A 24,076-nucleotide genomic window follows, 5' to 3' on the forward strand; every position below is an offset into this window, starting at 1 on the left:
CCGTCTCAGTGGAGTTAGGGCGTAGAGATCCGCTTTTGTGGCAGCAAAGACACAACAGTCGTTGATGCATTAGAAACAGTGGATGCACCTGAGAATGAGCACATAGGAATTAGAGCTTCTCCCCTCAGGACCAGAAGCACAATTCAGGTGCATCTACACCAATGCACACAGCATGGATAACAACCAGGAGAGGCTGGAAGCTGTTGTGCAGCAGGGAATCCATGATATAGTGGCCATCATGGGAACATGGTGGGATGACTTCAATTGCTGGACTGCCATAATGGAGGGTTCTAAACTCTTCAGAAGGGGAAGTAAGGAAGGAAAGGTATTTAGATAGCCCTGTGTTTTAGGAGTGTTTGGATTCATCATGAAATCATGGAGTTCACAAAATGATAGTTTTCGATTCGCAGAGGAGGAAGGATGGGGAGCCAGCAGGAATGCTCACTGAGCCACTGTCAATCATTTATGAGCAGTCCTGGCTAACTGGAGAATCCCCAGTTTACTGGAGGTTAGCTTGGTGATCTTAGAGGTTTTTTCCAACCTAAATATTTCTGTGACTATCAGTAACCAAAGCAGGGCATGGTGTGGAGCACAGTGAGGATCTGGGACTCTCACCTTTGGACCTTTGGCAATTTGCTCTGAGCTTTCTAAACTGTTTGACTCAGCTGCTTGCTACAGACTATATAAATGGAGGTCCAAGTCAGAAGTCTCACTCTCCCTCTGAGGCAGCAGGGAAGACTTGAAGAGGAAAGAAAAAAGAGAAAAGAAAGAGCAGCAAGAGAGATCGGGGCTCACCATGGGCCCTGTGCAGCTCTTGCTGCTCTCCCTGCTGCTCAGCAGTGGTGTTCTCACACGTAAGTACTCTCTTTTATGTCAGTGCTCTGTGCTGCTTTATTTATGAGCCCATTAAAACAAAAATATTTTAAAAAATTGAAAAGACAATGGCTTATAGAATTAGAAAGGTTCAGTGTGGCAAAGATATCTTCTCTTCCCTTCATAGGAATGGGCAGTCAAAGGAGGATCCCAGTGTAGAAAAGTCATGGATGTTGCCTGGTGGCTTTTGAACAGATTTAATTTATTTTACAATTTGTAAGGCATCCACTGTTTTTCTGTAGCATTGTCCTTTTAAACCGTCATGGAGCTACTGTAGCTTGGAGATACCATGCAGACTTAGACCAGCTGTTGCTAACCTATTTTCCAGCAAACGTGAAGAGAGAGAGCAGTAAAGCAAATTATATTTGGCAGGCTATTTGAAATACAATATTTTGTATTGAAGGGACACACTCATCGGTAAAAGGGGTAGGCCAGTAGAGGGGTTTTTTCCTAAGATCAGAAAAGACAACTGAGAGCAATATGGTGCTATGGATTGTGAGCTATCCTTGCTTCCCAAGAAGTGGCTTTTTTGAATACAGCGCTGTAGTGTTAACTAAGGCTTCAGGGGGCTTAAAGAGAAAAGTGATTCCAGAGCTAATTATGCAGATCTGGTTTTATATTCAGATCTAATTCATCATAAATACATCTTTGTTAAACTAATATTCTGTTGCTGACCGACATTACACAAATTTATTGCTAGACAAATATGGTTATTTATAATACTATTAATTTTATTTTAAGAGCAATAGTAGTATTTCTGATGCTATTGTTGTTACTGTGACTAATGTTGCAGTCTATTTCTATAGAGTGGTCTACTTAGAATTTCCAGAATGAAAACTTGGAAAGTGTGCAGAGAACATTGTGAAAGTGCTGGTCTTCATGTGTGATGTCCCAAAGAATGACATAGCATCCAATAAATGCAAAAAAATTACTAGATTATGTTTAATTTAATTTTATTATATTTTATTTTATTTTAATACAGTCATATGGAACATATCTAAGACTGATTGGAGCAAATGATTCTTTTTAACTTGAATAGGCTTCCAACCAGCATTCTTTTCCTCCAAAGAATGAACTCTCAATATTCAGAAAAAATTTATTGGCAGAGAATTTTAGTATTAACCTTCAAAGTTATCCTTTTTTAAATATACAAAAACCAAAGTATAGCCATTTATCCATTTTGCAGTATTTTTGTGTGGTCAAATAGACTAAAATTAAAAAGTAAAATGTGTTATATGGTACATATCATCTGTCTACCTCTACATTTTGTACCCATCATTTACAAACTATTTTGCATAATATAAAATAAATCAGCTTTAAAAAATACTGATCCTTCTCAGCTTAAGTCAAACTAATTTAATTCAGTGATTAAAGATCCTATTCTGAGGTTTTAGTTCTATATCAAGGCAACTACTTTTACCTCCCTTTAGATTTGGCTCTGTCCTGTCAATGTTAATTGTAGCTTTGTTACTTATATCTATTGCCAAACTATATCAGAAGTTTGTATGAATTAAAAAGGTCTTATGTAGCATTGTAATGTAGTATTAGTAAATGAAGTCTTTACATTTATATATTCATAGCCCTTGTTTTACAAACTTTTTTTGTAAACTGCTTTTCCAGCTTTTAATGCTTGTTTGTTTGGGTTTTTTACAGAAGAAGAATCACCTGAAAGTGGAAATCCAGGATGTTCAAGTAAGTATTTTCTTGCATTTCCTTTCATTATCTTATGCCACTATTTTAATGAATAAATCTTTCAAAGCCTGACTTTTCTTCTGAAATAACTTAAATGAAAGTGATGGTAATATTCTAAAGTCCTTGCCATTTATTTTAAGTATTCAGTTATCCATTAGGCTTGGTTCAAATAACTTTTAAGACTTTCCTGAGGATGGACAAGCTGAGGTTGAGTTTCTTAAAGTTCCCATTAAGAAACTGCTTTCCATAGGGTTTGTGGGTTTGTGTTTTTTCATTTATTTATTTCTTAATTGTCAAATTCAAATTCCTTAATCTAGTAATCTCTGGTTATCAGATGTGAAGCTTTAACTGTGAGGTTATGTACACTGCACTTCAATGTGGACTAAATCTCAACATTTTATTTACCCTTCACAGCTGCCGCTAAGCCCACAGAATTGCACTTAGATATCTAACTAAATACCTGTAGAATAAATCATCAACTCTGTCAGCAAGGACAGCAATTTCTTTAAACAAGCCAAGAGTCAGGAAGTGCTGACTTTATGCACTATCTTTATAATGAACTCTGACTGGCCCTGACTGCTCGGTTAGATACATAATGTTCCACCACAGGGTCAAAGTACTAAATGAGTTTGTTCTTTGTCTTCAGGGTTTTTTTTCCTTTGTTGGGTGCTTTAGCACCATCTCCAGGCAGTTTGGTTTACTTCAGATGACTGAAACACCTCAAAGACTGCTGGGCTTCATTGCCAATTTCTTGTTTATTTTTTGATACAATAAATTATTTCTTATTTGTATTTCTAAGCTTATCATTTCTCTATTCCTTTTTCATTGATTTCTGTTTGAAAACAGGATATGAAGCAAAAATTTTCACTTTAGCAATGTAGATACTGGTGTTGCAAATTTTTCTGAGTACAGCTATAGATCAGGGTAGCCAAAAGTGACAGGGTTAGCAGCTAATTTTAGGGTTAAATAGATAATTTAATTAAGTTTTCAAATGTTTGTAAGATGCTGATTACTGTATGACAGCTAGTATTTATTAAAATAATTTTGTTTAGCAATTACATGAAAATAATCTCAGCTAAACCACTATCAAAGTATGTAAAGCTTGTAAAAGTGATAGTGCTGAGAGGAAATAAGAGATTTATAGTACTATGCTGTTGTCTTTCCTGTGTATTAAATGGTGTGACATAAAGGACAAGGTTAACATTGCCATTGGCCTCTGACAAAGATTTTATAAAAGAAGAGTAACCTACATTCATGCAGGCATAAGCAGTCAAAGTCATACAGATTTGATGGTGGGCATTTGGGTTTACAGTGGGATTACCGATCTTTGTTTTTTCTATAAAAGTAGATCAGGACTCCAATATGGTCAGGTAGTTACAAATAACTACAGAGGAGCAATTTAGGAAATTGCTTTTCATTCAGGATCACAACAGAATCACAGTTCCGGTGAGTTGCTCAGTCTAAACCAAAGGAATAGTAATTTCTGGTTCAGATTGCTCTAGACTGCTCCAACACAGGCACTTCAAGTGCTTGGTTGGCATCTTTAGCTTAAAACAATGCCTGCAGTTTTAGTGGGAGTGGATTGTGATTGAAGATATTGTTTGGCTTATGTTACTCATTCCAGACACCAAAGGAATATCTTATATCTCTGTATTTGACACTATTTTTTTCTTTATATTTCTATTACCACATTCATTCCTGCTTGCAGGGTTTAAAATTATAGATGATTGGCTCTGAGGGCAACAGGGAGAGGTTAAAGACAAGTGAAAGTCATTCTTTTGAGGAAGCCTATTAGGTTTTGGGGCTTCCTTTGATAGAAAGAGAAACACCTCTGGAAATACTCCCTCCTGCAGTAGTCTTAGGCATAATTTAGTGCTTTTCCCTTGTTCTGGATGCTTTTCATGTAAATGAAGCTTATGTCCCTTAAAAATAGTCTGCCCTAGAAAAATTTTCTGATCTAAGAAGTGAATTAGAGTAAATAATATTTCAGAGAATCTGAGGCAGAAAGATCCTCCATAAATTCAGGTGAAATGATATTGAAGAATGGTAGTTTTGGTGTTCTGTCTCTTTCTGTGATGTTTTGCTTTTGGTCTCCATCATGTGATTGGTAAAGCAGCTCCTTGTATTTGCATTATGACGGAAAAATCTGAGCTGAAAGGAATCTTTTTATTACCAATTTGAAAATTAAAATTTGATAGGGTCAATTTAGAAGCCATAGGGTAATTTTTAAAACAGTTTCACACTTCTAAGTTTTCTCGTTTTTCTCATTTGCTTATTGGGCATGATTTGAAGGACAGGTGGGGTCACACTGTCAGATCCCATCTGAGCAGTGCACCCCAAAAATTATGCTGGCCCCACAAGTTTTGTTTTATGCTTCAGAAAGTATCCAGCTGACATGAAGGCATCACTTCTCTGTCTGAAAGATATTCCGTAAAAGGAAATAGTGGGATCATGGATCTTCATGCTTCTTCTTTGTGGCATTCATTTTAGTTACACAACACTAAGCATGTACTGTAAGGATTACACATGTATATCCTACCCAGGTCATAAAACCACTCTCATTTTCCCAATTGCAGAGGATGCAACCAGATTTAAACCGCTCAGAAAATATGTTTATTCATATGAAGCAGAGACATCAAGTGGGATCACAGGAACATCAGATTCTCGGAGCGGTTCAAAGATCACGTGCAAGGTAGGCAAAGAGGAGTAAATACACCCAGCTGGGGACTGTGTACTTTACAACATGGGAGCTGGCAGCTGGGGAGCATCCTTCAGTGTTTTTCCAAACAAGATCATCCTTTTGAAGGGAAGATACTGAGAATCATGAAGACCTCCCTGTTCTACACAGGGGGCACTGAGGATGGCAGAAGTCCTTCATACCTCTGTGCCAGTGCATTTCAATCCCAATCTGGTGTAACTTTACATGAGAAAGGGGCAAGACCTGGTACTTCAGTTTTCCTTCACTCCCAGGCTCAGTCTATCAATTCTTAAACAATTCTAGAAGCTCAATTAAAATGAGTCATTGGTGCCATGAAGACAACATGAGAGCCTGATGATGGTATCTCAAGACAGAACCAGGGCTGTAGAAGTAAAAGGTCCCATAGGCCATTTAACTACCCAACGTCACCTTATCTTGCCCAAAACTTTCTTATCATGGTCTTGGTTTTGAGGGGTTTTTTTCCTGAAATGGAGTAACTGGGAAAAATATATTTTTTATTTAGCACATATTATTCTGATAGAGTCTAAACATTGATCAGTGTAATGACTCAAGTTTTCATACAGTTCTAATACTTGAAATTCTCAGAAACTAAGTTGCTCATTTACCATGTTGCTCCATGCCATTAGCCAAGCAAGTACTTGCCCTCATATCTTCTTTGTGGAGTTACCTTAAGCTATTTAGAGCACTTTGGAGTATTTCCTAACAGCTGGTAGCGAGGTGATCCTGACACTTTACAAAACCCAAGGAATTTTCTGAGCAGTAACTGGGTGATCCTGGAAATGTGATAATGCAAAAAAGAAAAACATATATTATTTGTGTTTTCAGGTTGAACTGGAGGTACCCCAGCTATGCCGCTTCATCCTGAGGACAATGCATTGCTCCCTGAGGGAGACATTTGGAGTTGACACTGAGGGAAGGGCTATTCTGAAGAAGTCCAAGAACTCTGAGGAGTTTGCAAATGCCATGTCTGAGTAAGCAATATCAATTGTCATCAGTACTTGTGACCTTAACATGGAACAGGCTGCAGTGTCAACAGTCCACCTTGATTATGTTTTCCTAGGCATGGAACACATTTCATGATAACATGGTAGATTTATAAGCTGGTTCCACAACAAAATTCTCCCTGATACACTTTAGGGCTAACATAGTTCCCAATTGCCAGTAGGGAAGGCTTTTTTACATACAGCATTTTCACCTGGAATGGCATCTTCATTTCTGTCATCTACATCAGGAAGTTGTTGGGTAGTGCCCCAAAAGATTATTGCAAGTGTAATTATTGTTCCTTCTTGTAAGCACATACTCAAATGGCTGCATGCAGCTGGTGTAAGATCATTTTCCTTTGCTAACAGACTGTGCAACAGAAAGGCATTTGAGACTGAAGTCCAGATTTCCACTCCCAATCTCTAATGGCCTGTGTAGCTAATCTTTTCCTTACTTATCTGCTTTTGTAACTAATTTCTTCTACTCCCTCGACCCAGCTAGTCTCTAGTGCTTCTCAGTGCATATTTCAGTCATGCACCTTCATGCTTCTTTCAGTGCCTCAGTAGTCATACAGGAGACAATTAAGGTTTTATTTAAAGACTCCAACTAGTAGAGAATCCTTCCTATCATTTTGTAGCCTGTTGCAGTAGTTAATAATTGCCTCATTCTAAAAATTTACTTATCTCCTCTCCGAATTTATGCAATTCCAAATTTCAGCCATTGCTCTTGGTATTTGCTTGCCCTTAGATGATGTAATCTGGTGAAATCAAAATGTCCTTGGTTAGAATTTTGCTGCATTACTCGTAATATTTTCTGTGAGTAACAGCAGTGAATAGTAAATAATGACAGACCAAGATAAACATGATGTTTTATCTATAGCCCACCAGGTTATTGATAACATGTTCTTCACTGTGTGGCTTTAATACGATTTCATACTAATGTTGTTTTCCTGGGCGACAGGAATGAGCTAAAATTCAGCATTCAGGATGGAACAAAAGTCAAGCTGTATCCAGAGAAGGATGAGCCTCTGAATGTACTGAATCTCAAGAGAGGTATCATCTCAGCTCTCCTTGTGCCAACAGAAACAGTGGAAAACATAAAAACAATTCCAATGGTAGGTCTTTTGAAAGCATTCACTTTATTGTGTTAACCAATGGAAAAAGCTCACCTAGATAGAGTTATTCCTGAATATCATTTTCAAAAGGCCTGGACATTCAGATCAGAAAGGGTGCCTTTCAGATCAGAAAATGTCTGACAACATGAGCAGAGATGCTGACTTCTTTTCTCTTTCCAGGATACAGTATACGGAAAGTGTGACAGTGAAGTTGAATTCAAATCCAGAAAGGGAAATGTTGCAGAAGATATTTCAATTACCAGATACCTGAAAGGCTGTGACAACTTCAGTCCCATCAGAGATCATGTCAGCCCTATTGCCATTGTAAAAGGACTAGTAAGTATGCCATTAAAAATTATATAATGTAACATGCACACCAGCACTTAAAACGATAAACAACTACTACCATGACTAAGTTTTATATTTATTTTCTGAAAACTTAGTTTTTCTGCACCCTTCCATTAGATCAGACTGTGGTATTGTTGGCCATCAGTAGAGAAAAACAGATGCAGAGCAAGCATGTAATTACCTTCTTTCACGTTCTTCTCTTTTTCGAAGGAGAGCTTTTCATATATGGAGTTAGTACTGTTAATTATTTGATAACCTATCAGAGCATAGCCAAATTTTTAGTTTTGTGGGTCAAAATTTTCAAAAGTCCAATTTTATCTAAAACATGGAGTCCACCAAAACTCTAAAGTGTGTGTGATGTCTAGGAGGAGAGGGCTCTAATACCCTGAAGTAAGTGGTTTGACAAACTGTTCAGTCTACCTGTTAATCCACAATGATCAGATGCAATTGCTTGCACGAATATGGTCAGATTTCTTTCTGATATGATGGAATCTGTGCTTTTGGGTGTTTTAACTAAAAACCAAAAATATTATTTCATATAATGCTGAAAACACATTTTATAATTTCTGCCACTTCTACAGCTTGTTGTAGAAGTCTTTAAAATTTGTGTCATGAGACTGAAATTAAAGAGAGCATCAGTTGTTAACAGGGGACTGAACTACTCCAAAAATTACAAATTGGTTTTATGAAGGAGCCTTTGTTGTAGGCAGCAGGGGATCAATCATGAAGTAACTACTAACCCAAACACCTCAATATGGCCTGAGGGAACATTTCAGTGGGATTTTTGCCTGAGAAGAGACTTAAGTCTAAAGATTGTTACTGGCACAATTTTGTCTTTGTGTAAGAATGATTCCAGTTATGCACCTTCGTTTCCAATATATAACTGTTAATCTTACAGTAAAACTGTGTCTGCCTTTCAAACTATCATTGTTTCCTATTCTGCTCAGACTGCCAAATTGTTTATTTTATAGAACAACCCACTGTCTACCCTTCTGAAGAGCACTCAGTTCTGTCATTACAATATTGATGCAAAGAAAAGGCACATAAGAGACGCTGTCTGCAGTGAAAAACACCTGTTTCTGCCTTCCTCATACAAGTAGGTTGTTCACTATTTATCATTACCCTTTATTTACAAATATCCATTTTAAATGGTGATGTGTCACATTTTGTCCTGACTTCATCCCTAGATATACATTTTGGTTTTAAGAAGGCAGGAGGCATGTCAAGACCTCCCAAAAACATTTGGACTCAACTAAAGCACTGATTTTTTTTCTTTCTTTCCTAGGAATCGCTATGGTGTGATGACAGAGGTCAACCAGACCCTGAGGCTTGAAGATACCCCAAAGATCACTAACAAAAATTTTGATGGAGGTATAGCTGCAGTTCTCAATATTATAAATACAGAGACGAAATATAAATACAGGGACATTTTTTTAGTGAATTTTTTTTATAATGAATTAATTAAAGATGAGGGGACAAAATAAATCCATAATTTTAAATGAAATTTTATCAATTTAGTAAGGAAAAAGTTTGAGTATAAAATGGGAAAACCTGAGAAGTTTAAAAACACCACTAATTTAAAATAATCTTGGTGTTTCCATTTTAATTTTAGAATTCTTCTTTATAATTAAAAAGGTATAATTTGCATGAAGAGTCATTTAGTCTTACTGGAAATTAGTTTAATGAACCCTTTTCAGCTACCCATAATTTCTTATGCATCTTTTAGCTTCAGTGCCCAAAGTAAATAATCCATTATTACTATATATTTTGTTCTGAAATGTACTTTTCTGACCTGCAGTTGTTAATCCCAGTCATAACATATTTCTTATAGCATATATTTTTTAAAAGTTGAAAAAGCAAGCTATGCTAATATAAGAGGTGTTAAGGAATAATTGTCATGAAAATGTAAAAGAATGTATGCAAATATTCAACTTTTTGGACAATTATATTAAATTCCATGCCATTATTTTTGTAAACTGTTCAGCTATTAAACTTCTACAGTCATCATATAAAATAATGTGCAGGCTTTGTATTTATTCAGAATGTATGACAGAAGATAAAAGTTAACATAACTCCCTGATAAAGACATTAAGAATGCAATTTTTCCAATTTCTAGATGCACTGGAAGAGAAGGGACTTGCACTGGAAAGTACAGATGCCAAACTCCCCAGGCAGGGTGATGCTGTTCTGAAAACCCTGCAGGAACTGCAGAAACTTACAGCCACCCAGGAGAACCAGCAGAGAGCAAGGCTCTTTTACAGATTTGTTTCTGGGCTGAGAAGTTTGCATAACAGCACTCTTGGCCCTCTTGTACCAAAGATGATGGAAACCTCAAGGTATGTTACAGCAGTTCACAGTGCAAGAACACCACATCAATGCCATGGCAAAACCATGCTATAGCTGACGATTTGCTGCAATTATTATAAATTAGAGGTGTATTAGATGTAAAGAGTGGCTTTCAGAAAGATAAGTATTATGAGAACTATACAGAGAGGAAAATAAGGGAGGGAGTGTAAAATCAACTGTGTGTGCCTGACACGATCCTTTGGACGCGTTATTATAGCCAAATATCTTTCATGCAGTTTTGTTCAAGGACAATGGCTGTAATTCCGAACTTCCAAGTGTGACTTACAGCAATGAACACAGTTTTGAGTGTGAGACTTTGGGAGACATGGAAGAGTACTATTGTTTAGTCTGACTCTGCCCTCCATTCCACACCCTTACTCTTTTGTCCAAGCTGGACTTGAGCCAGTTTACATATTCTTTATGTCCTCCATCTGTAAAGGGACTAGAGACTTAGTCTGGGTCAATGAAGTAGATTATAATACTTAAAGTTGTGGAAAATTCTGTTTTGAAGGAAAAAAATATATGTCCATTTAATGATGATATTGTTAATACTTACTTGTTGTTCTTATTTAATTGTGTTATTACTATAACTTGTAAAACTAAGAAGCTTCTTTTGGTAAGCGGTTTCATAATTTGCTTCCAGTCACACATAAGCTTACATCATTTATATTAAAACACCTTAATAAACCCGTCAAATGTTTATTTCAAATGGTCAACATACAGCGATAACTACAGGGAATTAATTAATAGAAGTCATCTCTTCACCTTTCAGCTCTGTCACCGTCCAGGCCCTGGCCCAGTGTGGGACTCCAGAGTGTTACAGTGCAATCCTTCAAATCCTGAGAACTGGAAACGTGAATCCACTCGTGGCAGATCTGGTCACATACACCCTGGGACTGTTGCCTTCTCCAACTCCACAAAGAATAAGGGAAATTCTTAACATGGCCCAGTATCAGCCAAGTAGAGCTTCATTTTATGGCTTAAGTCATTCTGTTACTAAGTAAGTAATGATAGCATGCAATTGTACAAAATAACCTCAAAGAAGCATTACAGTGCTTAGAGTATCCCCCAAGAGTGTTCATTTTTAGGGGATATTTTTATTCTCATTAATTTTGTCTTTAGGAATAAAATATAGACATTTCCCATTTTCCTCTTCTGTTTCTGATGTGTTTATCTATTTCTTTAGGTTCTACAATGAGAAGAAGATTGTGACAGAGGAAATAGCAGATGTTGCAGACTTCATGGTATCCCTGCTTGGCACTGATTGTTCTGGGGAAGATGAACTCACATACCTCACACTTCGGGTATTTTTATTTCCTCTTTTCCTTATGCAGGCTATTATTATATTACTGTATTATATTATATTAATTATCACATATATTACTCTGCTTCTCTTGGTGGAGAAGAAGTGTTTATCATCTTTCTGTGTTTTCATCACTGACAGGCTATTGGAAACATGGGTGCAGTAATGGAGAAAGCTAAACCCAGTGTGAAATCTTCTCTGAAGACATGTATCAGAAATGAAGCTGCATCACTTTCAGTTCAGAAAGCAGCCATCCAGGCATTCAGGAAAATGACAATTGCTGAGGAGGTAAATTGATCACAAGAACCAGGATAAACTGTTCTCAGGTCACCTTGACTCTTCACAGGAGTTATTGAATATACAAAGCTATTCCCATTATTCCGACTCTGCTATCTCCCTTTTAGCTGTCTCCAACTTTTTCAGAGCCCCTTTAGTAAATTTCCATACGTGTATCTGAGAAGCCTCCTGACTTAGTGGGTGTTGCTCTTTTGAGTTAGTTTCTTTGCATAGATAGTCTCAGTTTAAATGGGAAGTTTGGATCTGTTCCTTTTAGTGTCTGAAATGGGGTTCTGCTTATTTAAAAGTGATGTTAACCAATTAATTAGCCCAGACTCAAATGTGTTTAACTAAGGAAAAAACCATGTCCCTATTTTATGCTGGCATTTTATTGTCATTGTTAACAGTACTGGGTAGATGTATGTTTACAATGCAGTGACATTACAGCATCCCTTATAGAGTGGGTGTCATTATACAGAGCATTTCTGCTCAGTATGGTGAGATAGTTTCAATATCAACAGATTTCTTCTCTAAAATATATGCTTTTGTTTCCAGACAAGGCTTAAAAAGTCTGGGAGACTGGAAACACCTGAAATTCATAACCTCAGTTTCAGTTTAATAAATTTGAATTTTTTAATTATTAATTAGTTTTAAACTATGTTTTTAATTTTCCTGCAGCAGTAGATTTTGAACACCTTCTTTTCCTAGATTGAATGATTTTTTTTCTTTTCCTAGATTGAATGATTTTTTTTCTTTTCACATTTTGAAAATTTATCTGCATTTATGTTTCCCAACAATGGAAAATCAGAACTCTAAAGTAAAAATGTGATCTGTATGTATAAAATAAGAAAATAAAGGGTAAAAAAAAGAAAAGGGGGAAAAAAACTAGGGATAAAATAAATAAAAAGAAGTATTAGAAAATAAAGTATAAGAGAGACTATTTACAAGATCATTTAGTGACAGGGTAAGAGCAAATGGCTTCAAACTGGGAGAGCAGGTTTAGATTAGACATTAGGAAGAAATTTTTTACGTGAGGGTGGTGAGGCTCTGGCACAGGTTGCCCAGAGAAGCTGTGGAGGCCCCATCTCTGGAAGTGTTCAAGGCCAGTTTAGAGGGGGCTTTGAGCAGCCTGGTCTAGTGAAAGGTGTCCCTGCCCATGGCAGAGGAATTGGAGCTAGGTGGTCTTAAGGGTCCCTTCCAACCCAAATGATTTTATGATCCTCCGATTCTATGAAAATCAGTTTTAATAAAGCCATTACTTCTATCATGTTTTCTAGCAAAAGAAAATTTAGCAAAATAACTTCAAAGAAGCTGTTGTGATAGGTTGTAGCAATAAGGTACAAAAATAGGTATGCAGTCGCTAAAGACTTGGGCTCAATGATTCTTATGGTTCCCTTCCAATTCAGAGTATTCTGTGATTCTGTGATTATTTCACCCTGTATAACCTCAAAAGGGCTTAGCAATATCATCCATGAGCCAGTTCATCAATGCAAACCTTTCTCTATTTATATAGGACCGTTCAGCTCTTCTCAAAGCATTCCAAGAATTGGATGCACCCACAGACAAACGTCTAGCATCCTATCTCCTAGTGATGAAAAATCCCTCCCCAAGTGATCTCGCAAAGATTTTGAGAGTCCTCACAAAGGAGAAGAACGAGCAAGTGAAAAACTTTGTTGCCTCACACATTGCCAACATCCTGGACTCTGAAGAGCTGGGCATTGAAGAGTAAGTGAAATTTAGGTATTTATTGGTCTCATTGGAAGAACAAAGTTTTGACCACAGTTGCAGTAGTAGTTATCTAGCAATGGAGTTTTTGATTGCTTTTCTTGCTTATTTGAACAAGCACATCAGCTGAGTAAACTGGCTTTGTCAGAGCAGTGCCAGATTATAGTCTTTCCCTTAAGTCTTATGTTTACTGTTAATTATGTGCAGAGAGATATCCATTTGCAATCAGCACAGCTGTATGAATGTCTGCAAGAGGCATAAAAAATCCCTTATCTAAGACTAAATGAGTGTTTGGAATATATACTAATCATACTTTAATTGCTATCCTCTTCCCTAGTCTAAAAAGCCGAGTTGAAGAAGCTCTGAAAGGAAATCAGCTTCCAACAGCCAAAGATTTCAGAAAATTCTCACAAAATTATCAGATTTCAAAAAGAGTTTCTGTACCTGGAATTGACCCCATCTCTGCCAAAGTAGAAGGAAATGTGGTATTTGACCCAAACAGCTATATTCCTAAAGAAACCATGCTGAAAACCACCCTGCATGCCTATGGATTTGACCCAAGCGATGTCTTTGAGGTACAACAATTATCAAAAACACTTGCTAGTGTTCAGCTGCTTTCTTTCTCATTTCTGTTTTCTTATAGCAACTTTCTGTGAATAATGTACTGTTTTTACAAGCCTTGGGAGAAATATAAAGATCATTGTGACTACAAGGGGACTTTGATTTGGTCTCAGGGGGCTTTAGAGCAACCCATCCGTTATGTGATGTCACTTGCTACTGACTGGATGGACGACCCTGTTGAAGTTATTAAAGGGCTCAGGGTAAAATGAACCCATCTGTAACAAATTGACTTTGTGCTAATGAATCGTTACTGGCCCACTGAAGTACTCATAGTAGATTTTAAGTGAGATACAACCTATGCATAGGTTTTTTGTTGAACCTCACCACAAAGATAAAATTAATTAAAAAAAGTAGTGTTCTGTATGTTCTCTTAAGAGTCATGGGCTTCTAGGATACACTTTAAATGCATTGTTTGCTCCCCAGAAAGTCTGTTTGTTGTAAAGTTCCAAGGAAAAGGGGGAAGTGTCTCAGTTATGCATTGTCCTTTCTGTTCATTTCAGCTTGGCTTGGATGGAAAGGGGTTTGAACCAACACTGGAAGCATTGTTTGGAGAGAAGGGATTTTTCCCAGACACTGCAAGCAAGGCCTTGTACTGGGTTGATGGCAAAGTGCCAGAGCATGTTTCCAAGGCACTTTTTGACTATTTTGGTTACTCACAAGATGGCAAGCAGGATCAGGTACAGCTTGAGAACATTCTCTGTGCAGCACGGCATTCCCATTTTTATACAGTAGTTACAGCACTTACTGCTTTACTCAATACGTTCCTTCTGTTCTGGTGAGATAAACAGAAATCCGTAATGCTATTTGAGAACATGTTTTCTTAATTGTGTTTGGAGGGCCCTTTGTCCAGAGAGAAGTCTGTAAGTGCATGTGCAGAATAGATGATATTCACTAAGTTCCTGTTCTAGATATATGATCTTGCATATTTCTTATAAATCTCTTTTATTGCTGTCTGACTGAATTTTCAGGATATCGTGAAAGGAATAATACTTAACCTTGAAAAACTGATAAAAGAATTAGGCAGCAAAGAAGCTCCTGAAGGAAGAGCATATCTGAGAATCCTGGGAGAAGAACTTGGGTACATGAAACTCAATGATTTTAAACTGCTGGGAAGCTTGATTTTAAAGAGTGTTAAAACTCTTCAGACTGTTCCTGAAATGGTATGTTTCTGATGCACCAATATGCATTATCAATATTTTTTTGTCTACCAGATTTTTTCTTAAGATTTAGGTAGTATTTAACTATTATGTAAAAATATTTGATACTAGCATGAAAATAAAATTATTTAAAATAAAATATCCAGGCTTAGGTTGAAGGACTCGGAGAAATCCATGAAGACTCCACAATAACCAAGTGGAGTCCTCCTGGAGGATTGGTGAGGGTAAAGAAAAAAGGAAAGTTCAGATCATATTGTATTATTGAGATATCTACTGGAACAATGTCCAAAATCTTAGTACTGGTTCTTAAGTTATATTACTAAATTTCTAATTATGAAAATATATGTTAATATTAAAAATTTCATCCTTGTCATGTTAAAAAGAAAAAAGATGTAGTACATTTTAGAAATTTTTGGTAATACTCTCCTTTCATTAAAGTAAAAAATGCTTTGCCATTGACTTTGGGGAAGCCAGAATGTTATGTGCTATCTAAACTAATTCACCTTTGCATGTGTATGTTAAGGTTTAGCATGATAAAGGTTTAGGTTGACACACAACCTGTGTGTATCAAAGCTGGTAAAAATATCTGGTATTCATTTAAAGTCCAGATTTTGCTAAGCAGTCTTAAGTACATTTTTTGAAGCAAGGAATCTATAGAAATAATAGTCTCTACTCCATATGAAATTAAATTTTGAATTCTGAAGTTGCAGTCATCCTGTTTTTAAAGTACAAAATGTGCATATTCCAAAGTGTGGATTTTTTTGTGTTCATTTCCTTGTTTGATTCACAGATTGCACAAGCCATTGCAAAAGGCATTGACAGGGATCTATTTGTCCACTACATATTCATGGACAATGAGTTCGAGCTTCCAACTGGAGCAGGTTTGCAACTGAAGTTTGCCTTTTCTGGAGTAGCAACACCTGGGGCCAGAGTAGTTGCAAAGCTTCATCAAAAAAGCGTAAGTCCCAATAGTTGTCTATATTTTTTCTCCTCCCAATAATCTACATTTTCATTTATGGGTAAAACTGTAACACCCGAAATATTTTAAAGATTGCAAAATGTTCTTGATATTAAAAAAACCCCAACTCATTCGAGGTCTTTGGTTAATTTGTGGATGACATTTAGATTAGATTAAGATGCAATGCACATAAATTATGAATGACATAGAATTTATGAATTAAAAGTGTTTCAATCACTCTTTAAAAAATAACCCTTTTAATCTGTTTCTTTCTCTCTCCCTGCACTCAAACGACAGCAGTAGAAAAGCTGCAGTATGTGGATTTGGTGTTCAAGCCAAAAAGTTAACAGAACATTTTGTTGTGGCCAATTCGAAGTGAAAAAATTTGACTAGCAGTTAAAAGAAATATTGAAAATTGAGTCAAGTAAAATATTTTTTCACCTGAAAGGAAACATTTTAAAATTGTAACATTGAAAAAGCATGTGACACAAAATTACTTATCTACTTAAAATTTAAAAAACTAAATATTTCTCGTCCTTTACAGTTCTAATAACTACCTTGCACTAATCTAGTCAATATTTCACAAAAAGTAGTTTCAGTTCATCTAAACTTTTAATTTTTTACCATATATAAGATTTAAATAAAAATAAGAAATAAGTCCTCAAATTTAGGACTTGTTGCCCTTCAGTAACCTTTGGAATCTTTTCCAAATTTGCATTTCATCCCTTCTTTCTTGATGGCTAAAGCAAAAGCTTGAAAATAAGCTGATTTGTGTTTAGAGAAATTCAAATCTTGGATCTATTTCTTTTTTGTCAGTTTGCTCACTGTTTTTGAAAATAGCTAGTATTTTTCTTACAATGGAAAACTGACTCTTGTCTTCAGAATTAAAAATACATGCAAGTAGCTCCATGTATAAAATTTTTCTAAAGCATGAGTATTTTTACATTAAAATAGGCAGGGATCCTTGGCGTTATCATCTTGCTGAATTTGTTATATCACAGTTGCCACTTATATGGGCCCTTTGATTATGTGATTTGGGAACAAGATTTTTTGAATGGCAAAATCAACTCTATAAAACTTACCTCTGTATTATTAGGAGTGTTATGGGTTTTTTGTATAACCAGCAAGATATATTGGGCAAACGAATACCCTATTTTGTTTTTATTAAATAGGTGCAAGCAGATCTCATTGCTAAACCTTCAGTAGCAGTTGAGTTTGTGACACACCTGGGTATAAACATGCCTGATTTTGCTGGAAGTGGTGTGGAGATGAATTCTAATATATTCCATGAATCTGGAATTGAAGCACATGTCAGTGTAAAAGCTGGACAACTGAAATTCAGCATTCCTGCTCCGAAGATTCCAGTAAAGCTCCTCAGTATCAGGTAATGAGAACTGAATGAGAACTTTCAAGGCTATGCTCTTCCTTCTCTTCTTGGTTTTTGTTGTGGTGGAATTGAAAGGCTAGGGCAGGCACAGAGAAATTTTCAGTTCAGAAAAACCCAGACATTCTAAAACTGGGATAACTTCTTTTGTGAGACAAGCAAATATGCCAGAATAGTGAGGACTCAGATTCACGGCTTACAGATTATTTGTTGCTATTTTTGAAATTTTATACAAGACTATTACCATTTCCATTAATTTTTCTTTCACATAAAATTATTATAATAGCAATATTTTAAGTTTAATTTAAATGAACTACTTACATTAATTTTAGAGAGAGCAAATGCCTCAATACATTAAATTATAATTATCAATAATAATACCTACATCATTTAACACCAGATGTTATTTCAGTTAGCCCCTACACTGATAAGCAAGTTGTATTCAGAAATAACCTTGTTAACAGGACAATGCCTGAACACCTGTCCTGGGAATAAATGACTGACTTTTCTGTTCCAGCAATACGCTGCATTTGGTGTCTCCAGCCAAAACTGAAGAGATTCCAACTCTGATAGACAGCCAAGTAACCTCAACTTCTTGCAAGCCTTTTATTCCTGGTCTAAATTTCTGCACCAAGTTACTATACGCTAATTCCACTGACACAGAGGCAGCTCCATATTTTCCCTTGACTGGAGAATCCAGGTAAGTCATGTCAACTTAAACTATGTTTATTTTGTGCTAACTACCTTCCCTCTTAGTCTCCAGTAGTCTCTCACATAAAGATTACCTTTAAAAATCTTTCAAAATAGGCTGGCAACAGCAGGTCAGAAAGAGAGCTGGTGAGAACGGTATGATTTCTTCTCTTTGTGGTCATGGACAAAAAAGTTATTCACAAGACATTTGTTTACTCCTTCTGTAGATTTGACGTTGAATTAGTGTCCACTGGCAAAGTAAAGGAGTACTCTGCAAGTGCAAACTACGAACTGCAGAGAGAGGGAAATGACCAGATAGACACCTTAAAGTTTGCTGTCCAGGCAGAAGGTAAGAGTCCAAAAAACCTGTGTGGTTTTGCTTGGTTTTGAACTGTGGCATTTACCAGAAAAGAGATTTTTAGTAATAAATCTTAATAGCATTCTTTGCAGTATTAGGTAGAATACCATTTTCACACCCAAAACCACCAACACTTTAACTACATTTCCTTTCATGTATGCAATCCCAGTGCAAGATTTTCATGATGAGAGGCTGATTTTGTATTTTGCATGATTTTAGTAACAGTGTGATGTTAGTGCATGGAAGCAAGGATGAGGAGATGTTCAGGGGTTCTATATAAGCAAGAGAAAAATACATTTCTGATGAAATATGGAATGAAAGCATTCAAACCATCTGTGGGATAATTTAAAAACCAAAAGTATTGATGGGTTGGTGGATCAGTCCATGGTGTGTTTAGAAGATGAGAAGAAAAGAGATGACTCAGTTGCTAATCAGACTCATCAAAAGTTATGTTAGATCTTTAGTGTGATAGAATTACCAGCTGATCCTTTTTTATTCTCCTTTAAGGAAAGTCCAAACAGATTCCATAGTTGTGAATAACCAAAGTATGTTCATTATATTTTCTAGGTGTAAACCAGCATGAGGCCACATTGACCTTCAAGTACAACAGAGGCAAAAAGATTTTGACCAGTGATGTGCACATTCCAGATGTTGATGTTGACTTCGGTACAAACTTGAGAATTACTGATGAATCCATTTCTGGGAAGAAAGCATACACCTTTGTCTTAGACTTCAACAACAAGAAGACTCCTGAAGTTACTCTTACTGGCCAGATAAGGTAGCTCGGGAACACATTTAGAATTTAACAGCTACCATTGAGTAAGATAGCTAAAGATTTTATTGGATGTAAAAATGTGGGGAAATTTTATCTCATTTTGGAGAAATTTCTTAAATACAGAGACAGATAAACTTGCCATTGAAACCCCATTTAAAAAACTTCAAAGTATTTTATTTGAAATACATCAAATATATACATATAATACATTGTTTGATCTTTCCTACCATATGTATATATATAATTTGTATTACAAGTTCCTTGAGGTAGTTCTTCCATGTTTGCACACACATGACTACAAGAATGCATTGTACTACTGTTATTGCAGGTGTGATAATCCAAGGATATAAACAAAGCAAGGTTTGTTCAGAGAGGTATTATCTTTTACTGGATATGCTTGTCTCTAAAAAAAGTTATTACATCTCTCCATGAAGAAATCTAATGGCACTCAGTAAGAAACAAAACCAAAAATAACTGAGAGCTTCCTGTAAAAATTCCCACGCTTCACGATGAGAATATTTCCGGGAACATCTACAGGGGAGCTAACAAAAATGTTCAGCCTGCCAGGGTTTCTAAAATTGTCTGCCTCACAAGCCCATAGTGAAATGGGCTGATCACATTCTTTAATAAACCTCAATCTTCCACGGAATTCTGTGATCTTGATGGTTCCCCGGGGAGTCTTTGTCTTTGCTGTTCATGTAGAATTGCCTCTGATATCAGTGGGAGCTTTGGACAGATGTCAGGGACCTCAATTCCCTTTCATTTTCACTAACATAATATTAGACATTTGCTTGAGTCAACAAAGTTACAGAGATATAAAATAAATGTGAATAAAAGAAAATTAAGCCCAGTGGCATCATATATTTTGTCAAGTGTTTTGTTTCTATGTGATTCATGGCCACAGTCTATATCCTGAGTAGAGAATTCAGCTTGAGTAAGGCATTCAGAATTTGGTTCAGTTATAGCTTTACCAGGACAGGTACATATTTCCATCCTTTTCACTCTTATGAAATTAACACAGACTCATAACTGTACCTACAACTACTCATTGTGTATCTGCACAGTAGCATTATAATAGTCTACTACAGACTTTCCAAAGTAACTACCAGAAGCTGAAAATATTCATTGAATTAGAGCAGTGTTTACAAGTTTGATTCAATCTAATTTTTTATAACACCTATTATGCCTTCGCTATAGATTTAAATGCTGAAATTGCTCCTGAAAAAGTGCAGTTAAATATTTTTATTCACATTTATTTTTTCTTCCACAGATATGCTGGAGTGGAAGAGGCATTGTTAAGAGGCTCCATTTCTTTTCCTCGCCTGCAAACTGACCTTAGAAGTGAAGCATTGGTTAATTACTCACCAAACAAAGCATACCTTCAGATCAGCTCAGCTGCAACAATTCATGGAAACTCAGTTTCAAAAAGAGTTCTTCTCAGATATGGTAGGGGCAAAAACATGATCCACATACACAACCTATAAATTTAAGCATCTTTTTACATTATAGTATATCTCAAAATAAAAATATTACTAATTTTATCCTTTTCTTTTAAATTCATGGTTTTTAGATGCTGAGAAAGTTGAGCTAGAGTGGAATTCAGGTGCCAGTGCTGCTGTGAAAAAACTGTCTTCTGCTTTCCCAGCTGACTTTTCAGACTACCCAAAAACCCTAGAGAAGCATGCCAACGAACTGCTGGATCGGAAAGTGGCTCATACAGATATGACACTGCGACATATCGTGTCACAATTTATTGTGGTATGGTTTTCCACCTTCAGTAGATATTACAGCTCCACCACATAGCCCTGAGGAATTCTTGCCTCCCCCATGGAAGCCAAAATAAGAACTACTTGAAAAATATCTCATCAGATTGAATAAGCTGTGTGTTTTCAACTTTGATAGAACCAGTCACTTTAGCAGATACCTAGAGTTCAGTATTTGGCTAGTCCGAATAACTTTCAGATAACTTCACTGGGAAGTCCTAAAACTTGTTATTTACTTTCTAAAACTTTTCTCCTCGTTGCAGGCAACCAACACCTGGCTGCAAAAAACATCAAAAGATGTCCCCTATGCCCAGACTCTGCAAGACAAGCTAAGTGCACTGCAGGAACTTAACATTCAGAAACTTAACCTGCCTGTTATCAGCCTTCCTGAAGAACTTTTCCTGAAAAGGTAAGGAGTGAAATTGGGACAGCTATACAGGAAACTGAAAATAGATATTTGTTCATATTTTTGTGTTATTTTATTTTACTTTGGTTTTATAAAACAGCATGGATTTGATGTAGACATTAGCATAAAATTGGAATCATAACAAAGAACTTAAAGGTCAGAGAAATGAAATTATACAGAGGAATTCATGCATGTATTTAATACAGATTTGTCTTCAAGCAGTATGTGAATAGATCCCAAAGTATTGTATTATATTATAAGGTGTACTGAATAAAAATACAGCATTCAATAGTCTTTAAGCCACAGAACTACTGAAGCCATGTTTCCCATAGATTTTTATCCTACATCCCTGCAGGCACTTCGGCCATAACCCTCACAGCTCTACATTCTCCTGTGCAGTCCTGTGGGACAGTTCTTCCCATTCCCCTACACATACTGGTTAAGCTCCACCAGTAGAGCAACCTGACCTCTTCCCATGCCTGACTTGCTCAGAGGGAAGTTGTACACATATGGACTGGACGCTTGTACTAGTTTGGTCCCATCTCTTCTACCTAAAAGAGAGTTTCACAGGACTTGCATGGATGTAATTACCCTTCTGTCAAATTTCATAGAAATGAAATGCTGAAATGAATGTAAAGAACAACAGAGGCTAGTATAAGATTGAATTCCAAAAACAAATGGAGAACATTCTTGAATTTTATATCTCTTAGATCTGTTTTTCCATGTAATATCTTTCATTGTACTAATATGATATTGTATGTTAATGACACGTATCTCTTGCTGCTATTTTGTTCCTGAGCTAAGTATAAGCAGGGAAGAAACTCTTTTTTCTCCTAGCTTGTTTTCATCTGTGCTAATAATAGGATTTTTTTGCTGTTCTTTTACGTTGCTTTTTAAACCTTTTGATGAAAAGGAACAAATTTCAGAAGTTTTTGCTTATTTTTCATCTTAGGACATAGCTCTTAAGTGTAAAAATTGAAGATTTTGCAATATGAAAGACCAGTGAGGCAAACAAGAAAAGTATCTTTGCCAGCTTATTGTTCATTCAGAAAGTAGGGCCAAGTTTCCTTCTTTTTTGCCTTTTCATAATTATACTTTTTCAGCCAACAATCCATTTTTCAGTCCTAGCTCCTGGTCACATGCTTAGATTTTTATTTCCTTTTATTCAGAATAAAAAAAAAAGCTGAATATTTGGATTAAACTTTTGAAATGCTTGTAATAAGAGAGATAGATAAATTCTTAATAATTTAGAATCTTACCATGTCTAATTGTAATATGATTTCATGCATTTCTATAAGAATACATCACTTTTTAAAAAAACATAATTGCCTTTTTCTGGTATTTGGCATCCTGCAAGTATGTCAGTGTTTTTGGAGGATTTATTTTTTACTTGACCTATAAGTCTCTCTGTTTATGAAATGAGAGGAAAAAACATTGAGAGAATTCCCTGATACCAAAAGTACTTTCAGTAAATTCTGATAAATGAATGCTTAAAAAAATTGATATTAATATTTGATCATTGCATTTCTCTCTAAAACTGAAGTCAGGACATTGATAATAGGCATGTAAGTAAGCTCAGTATCATGGGCAGAGTAGGAAATTATTGAAATTCCTGTATATACTTTATGAACTTACAGTTTCTAACAGAGTTATCTTTATTTTCCAGTGAAGGCCAGGTCAGATTCAACTTAAATAAAAACAGTTTTGTAATTGACATTCCATTGCCATTTGCGGGAAGATCATCCGATGAGATATGGGTGCCGCAGACTGTTAAAACACCTCCTCTGGTAATGGAGTCCATGGGAATAAGTGTGCCATCTCAGGAATATAGAATCCCAAGATTTACTGTTCCAAAATCCTATCCTTTCCGGGTGCCTTTGCTGGGCAAGTTAGAGGTCTCTGCTAATGTGTACAGCAACTATTACAACTGGACAGCCGCGTACACTGTGACTAACAGCACCACAGAGAGAGCAACCAGTGTAAAAGCTACCTACAACACAAACGCAGATTCAGTTTTTGAGCTGCTTTCCTACAGTGTGAAGGGTAAGAATGTTTGCTAATACTACAATGTTTGTTTGCAAACCTACTTTAATATTTTATTTCCCTTGTAGCAAGTACAGTACATTTATTTGCCTGCACTCATTTAAAGACAGGTGTTGCATAATCTCAAATCACTTTCTGTTTGTTTTTAAAGATATGTGTCTGTTTATTCAGTCACTGAAGGTGAAGTCATTCAGTAAAGAATTTTAGAGTCCATATTTTCCTGGATATTCCTTACTGAAGAAAATGTCCTTCAAAACTGAAGGCACAATTCTACAAACACTTGTGTAGTTGATAAGTCGAGTGTAGGTGTATGTGTAGGTATGCCCACAATTTATTTCTCAGTCTATTTATAAGTGTATATATATAATTGCCTTATCATTTATCTGAGTCCATATGTTGCCATAAGTGGTATTTTTAAGTTAGTTCCCCTAAAACTGCAGTTTGAGTTCTCAAACTACAAAAAGACAAACTGACTTCATTTTCTTCTAAACTCCTCACTGTGACTGACGCATGATAAAGAAAACACTAAAATCCAGGAATGTTA

At 36.2% G+C, this 24,076-nt stretch overlaps 1 protein-coding gene across 1 annotated transcript in view; it reads left to right on the forward strand.

Annotated features, from left to right (window-relative positions):
- Nucleotides 1-715: 715 nt before the first annotated feature.
- APOB (apolipoprotein B) overlaps nucleotides 716-24,076 on the forward strand; it is a 35,896-nt gene continuing 12,535 nt past the window's right edge. The window contains 25 exon segments of the mRNA XM_042032880.1: nucleotides 716-854; nucleotides 2,527-2,565; nucleotides 5,142-5,257; nucleotides 6,110-6,255; nucleotides 7,226-7,379; nucleotides 7,560-7,715; nucleotides 8,699-8,823; nucleotides 9,013-9,098; nucleotides 9,844-10,063; nucleotides 10,846-11,073; nucleotides 11,260-11,377; nucleotides 11,518-11,664; nucleotides 13,166-13,377; nucleotides 13,715-13,952; nucleotides 14,499-14,675; nucleotides 14,967-15,158; nucleotides 15,946-16,113; nucleotides 17,286-17,497; nucleotides 18,015-18,197; nucleotides 18,415-18,536; nucleotides 19,113-19,323; nucleotides 20,591-20,766; nucleotides 20,891-21,078; nucleotides 21,347-21,492; nucleotides 23,156-23,532. Of these exon segments, the coding sequence (XP_041888814.1) occupies nucleotides 797-854; nucleotides 2,527-2,565; nucleotides 5,142-5,257; nucleotides 6,110-6,255; nucleotides 7,226-7,379; nucleotides 7,560-7,715; nucleotides 8,699-8,823; nucleotides 9,013-9,098; nucleotides 9,844-10,063; nucleotides 10,846-11,073; nucleotides 11,260-11,377; nucleotides 11,518-11,664; nucleotides 13,166-13,377; nucleotides 13,715-13,952; nucleotides 14,499-14,675; nucleotides 14,967-15,158; nucleotides 15,946-16,113; nucleotides 17,286-17,497; nucleotides 18,015-18,197; nucleotides 18,415-18,536; nucleotides 19,113-19,323; nucleotides 20,591-20,766; nucleotides 20,891-21,078; nucleotides 21,347-21,492; nucleotides 23,156-23,532 (4,195 nt within the window). The 5' untranslated portion in view covers nucleotides 716-796.

The sequence above is a fragment of the Corvus kubaryi genome, unplaced genomic scaffold (assembly GCF_017639235.1).
Source record: "Corvus kubaryi isolate FWS band 111438036 unplaced genomic scaffold, C.kubaryi_AGA036_p1.0 37354, whole genome shotgun sequence".
NCBI lineage: Eukaryota > Metazoa > Chordata > Aves > Passeriformes > Corvidae > Corvus > Corvus kubaryi.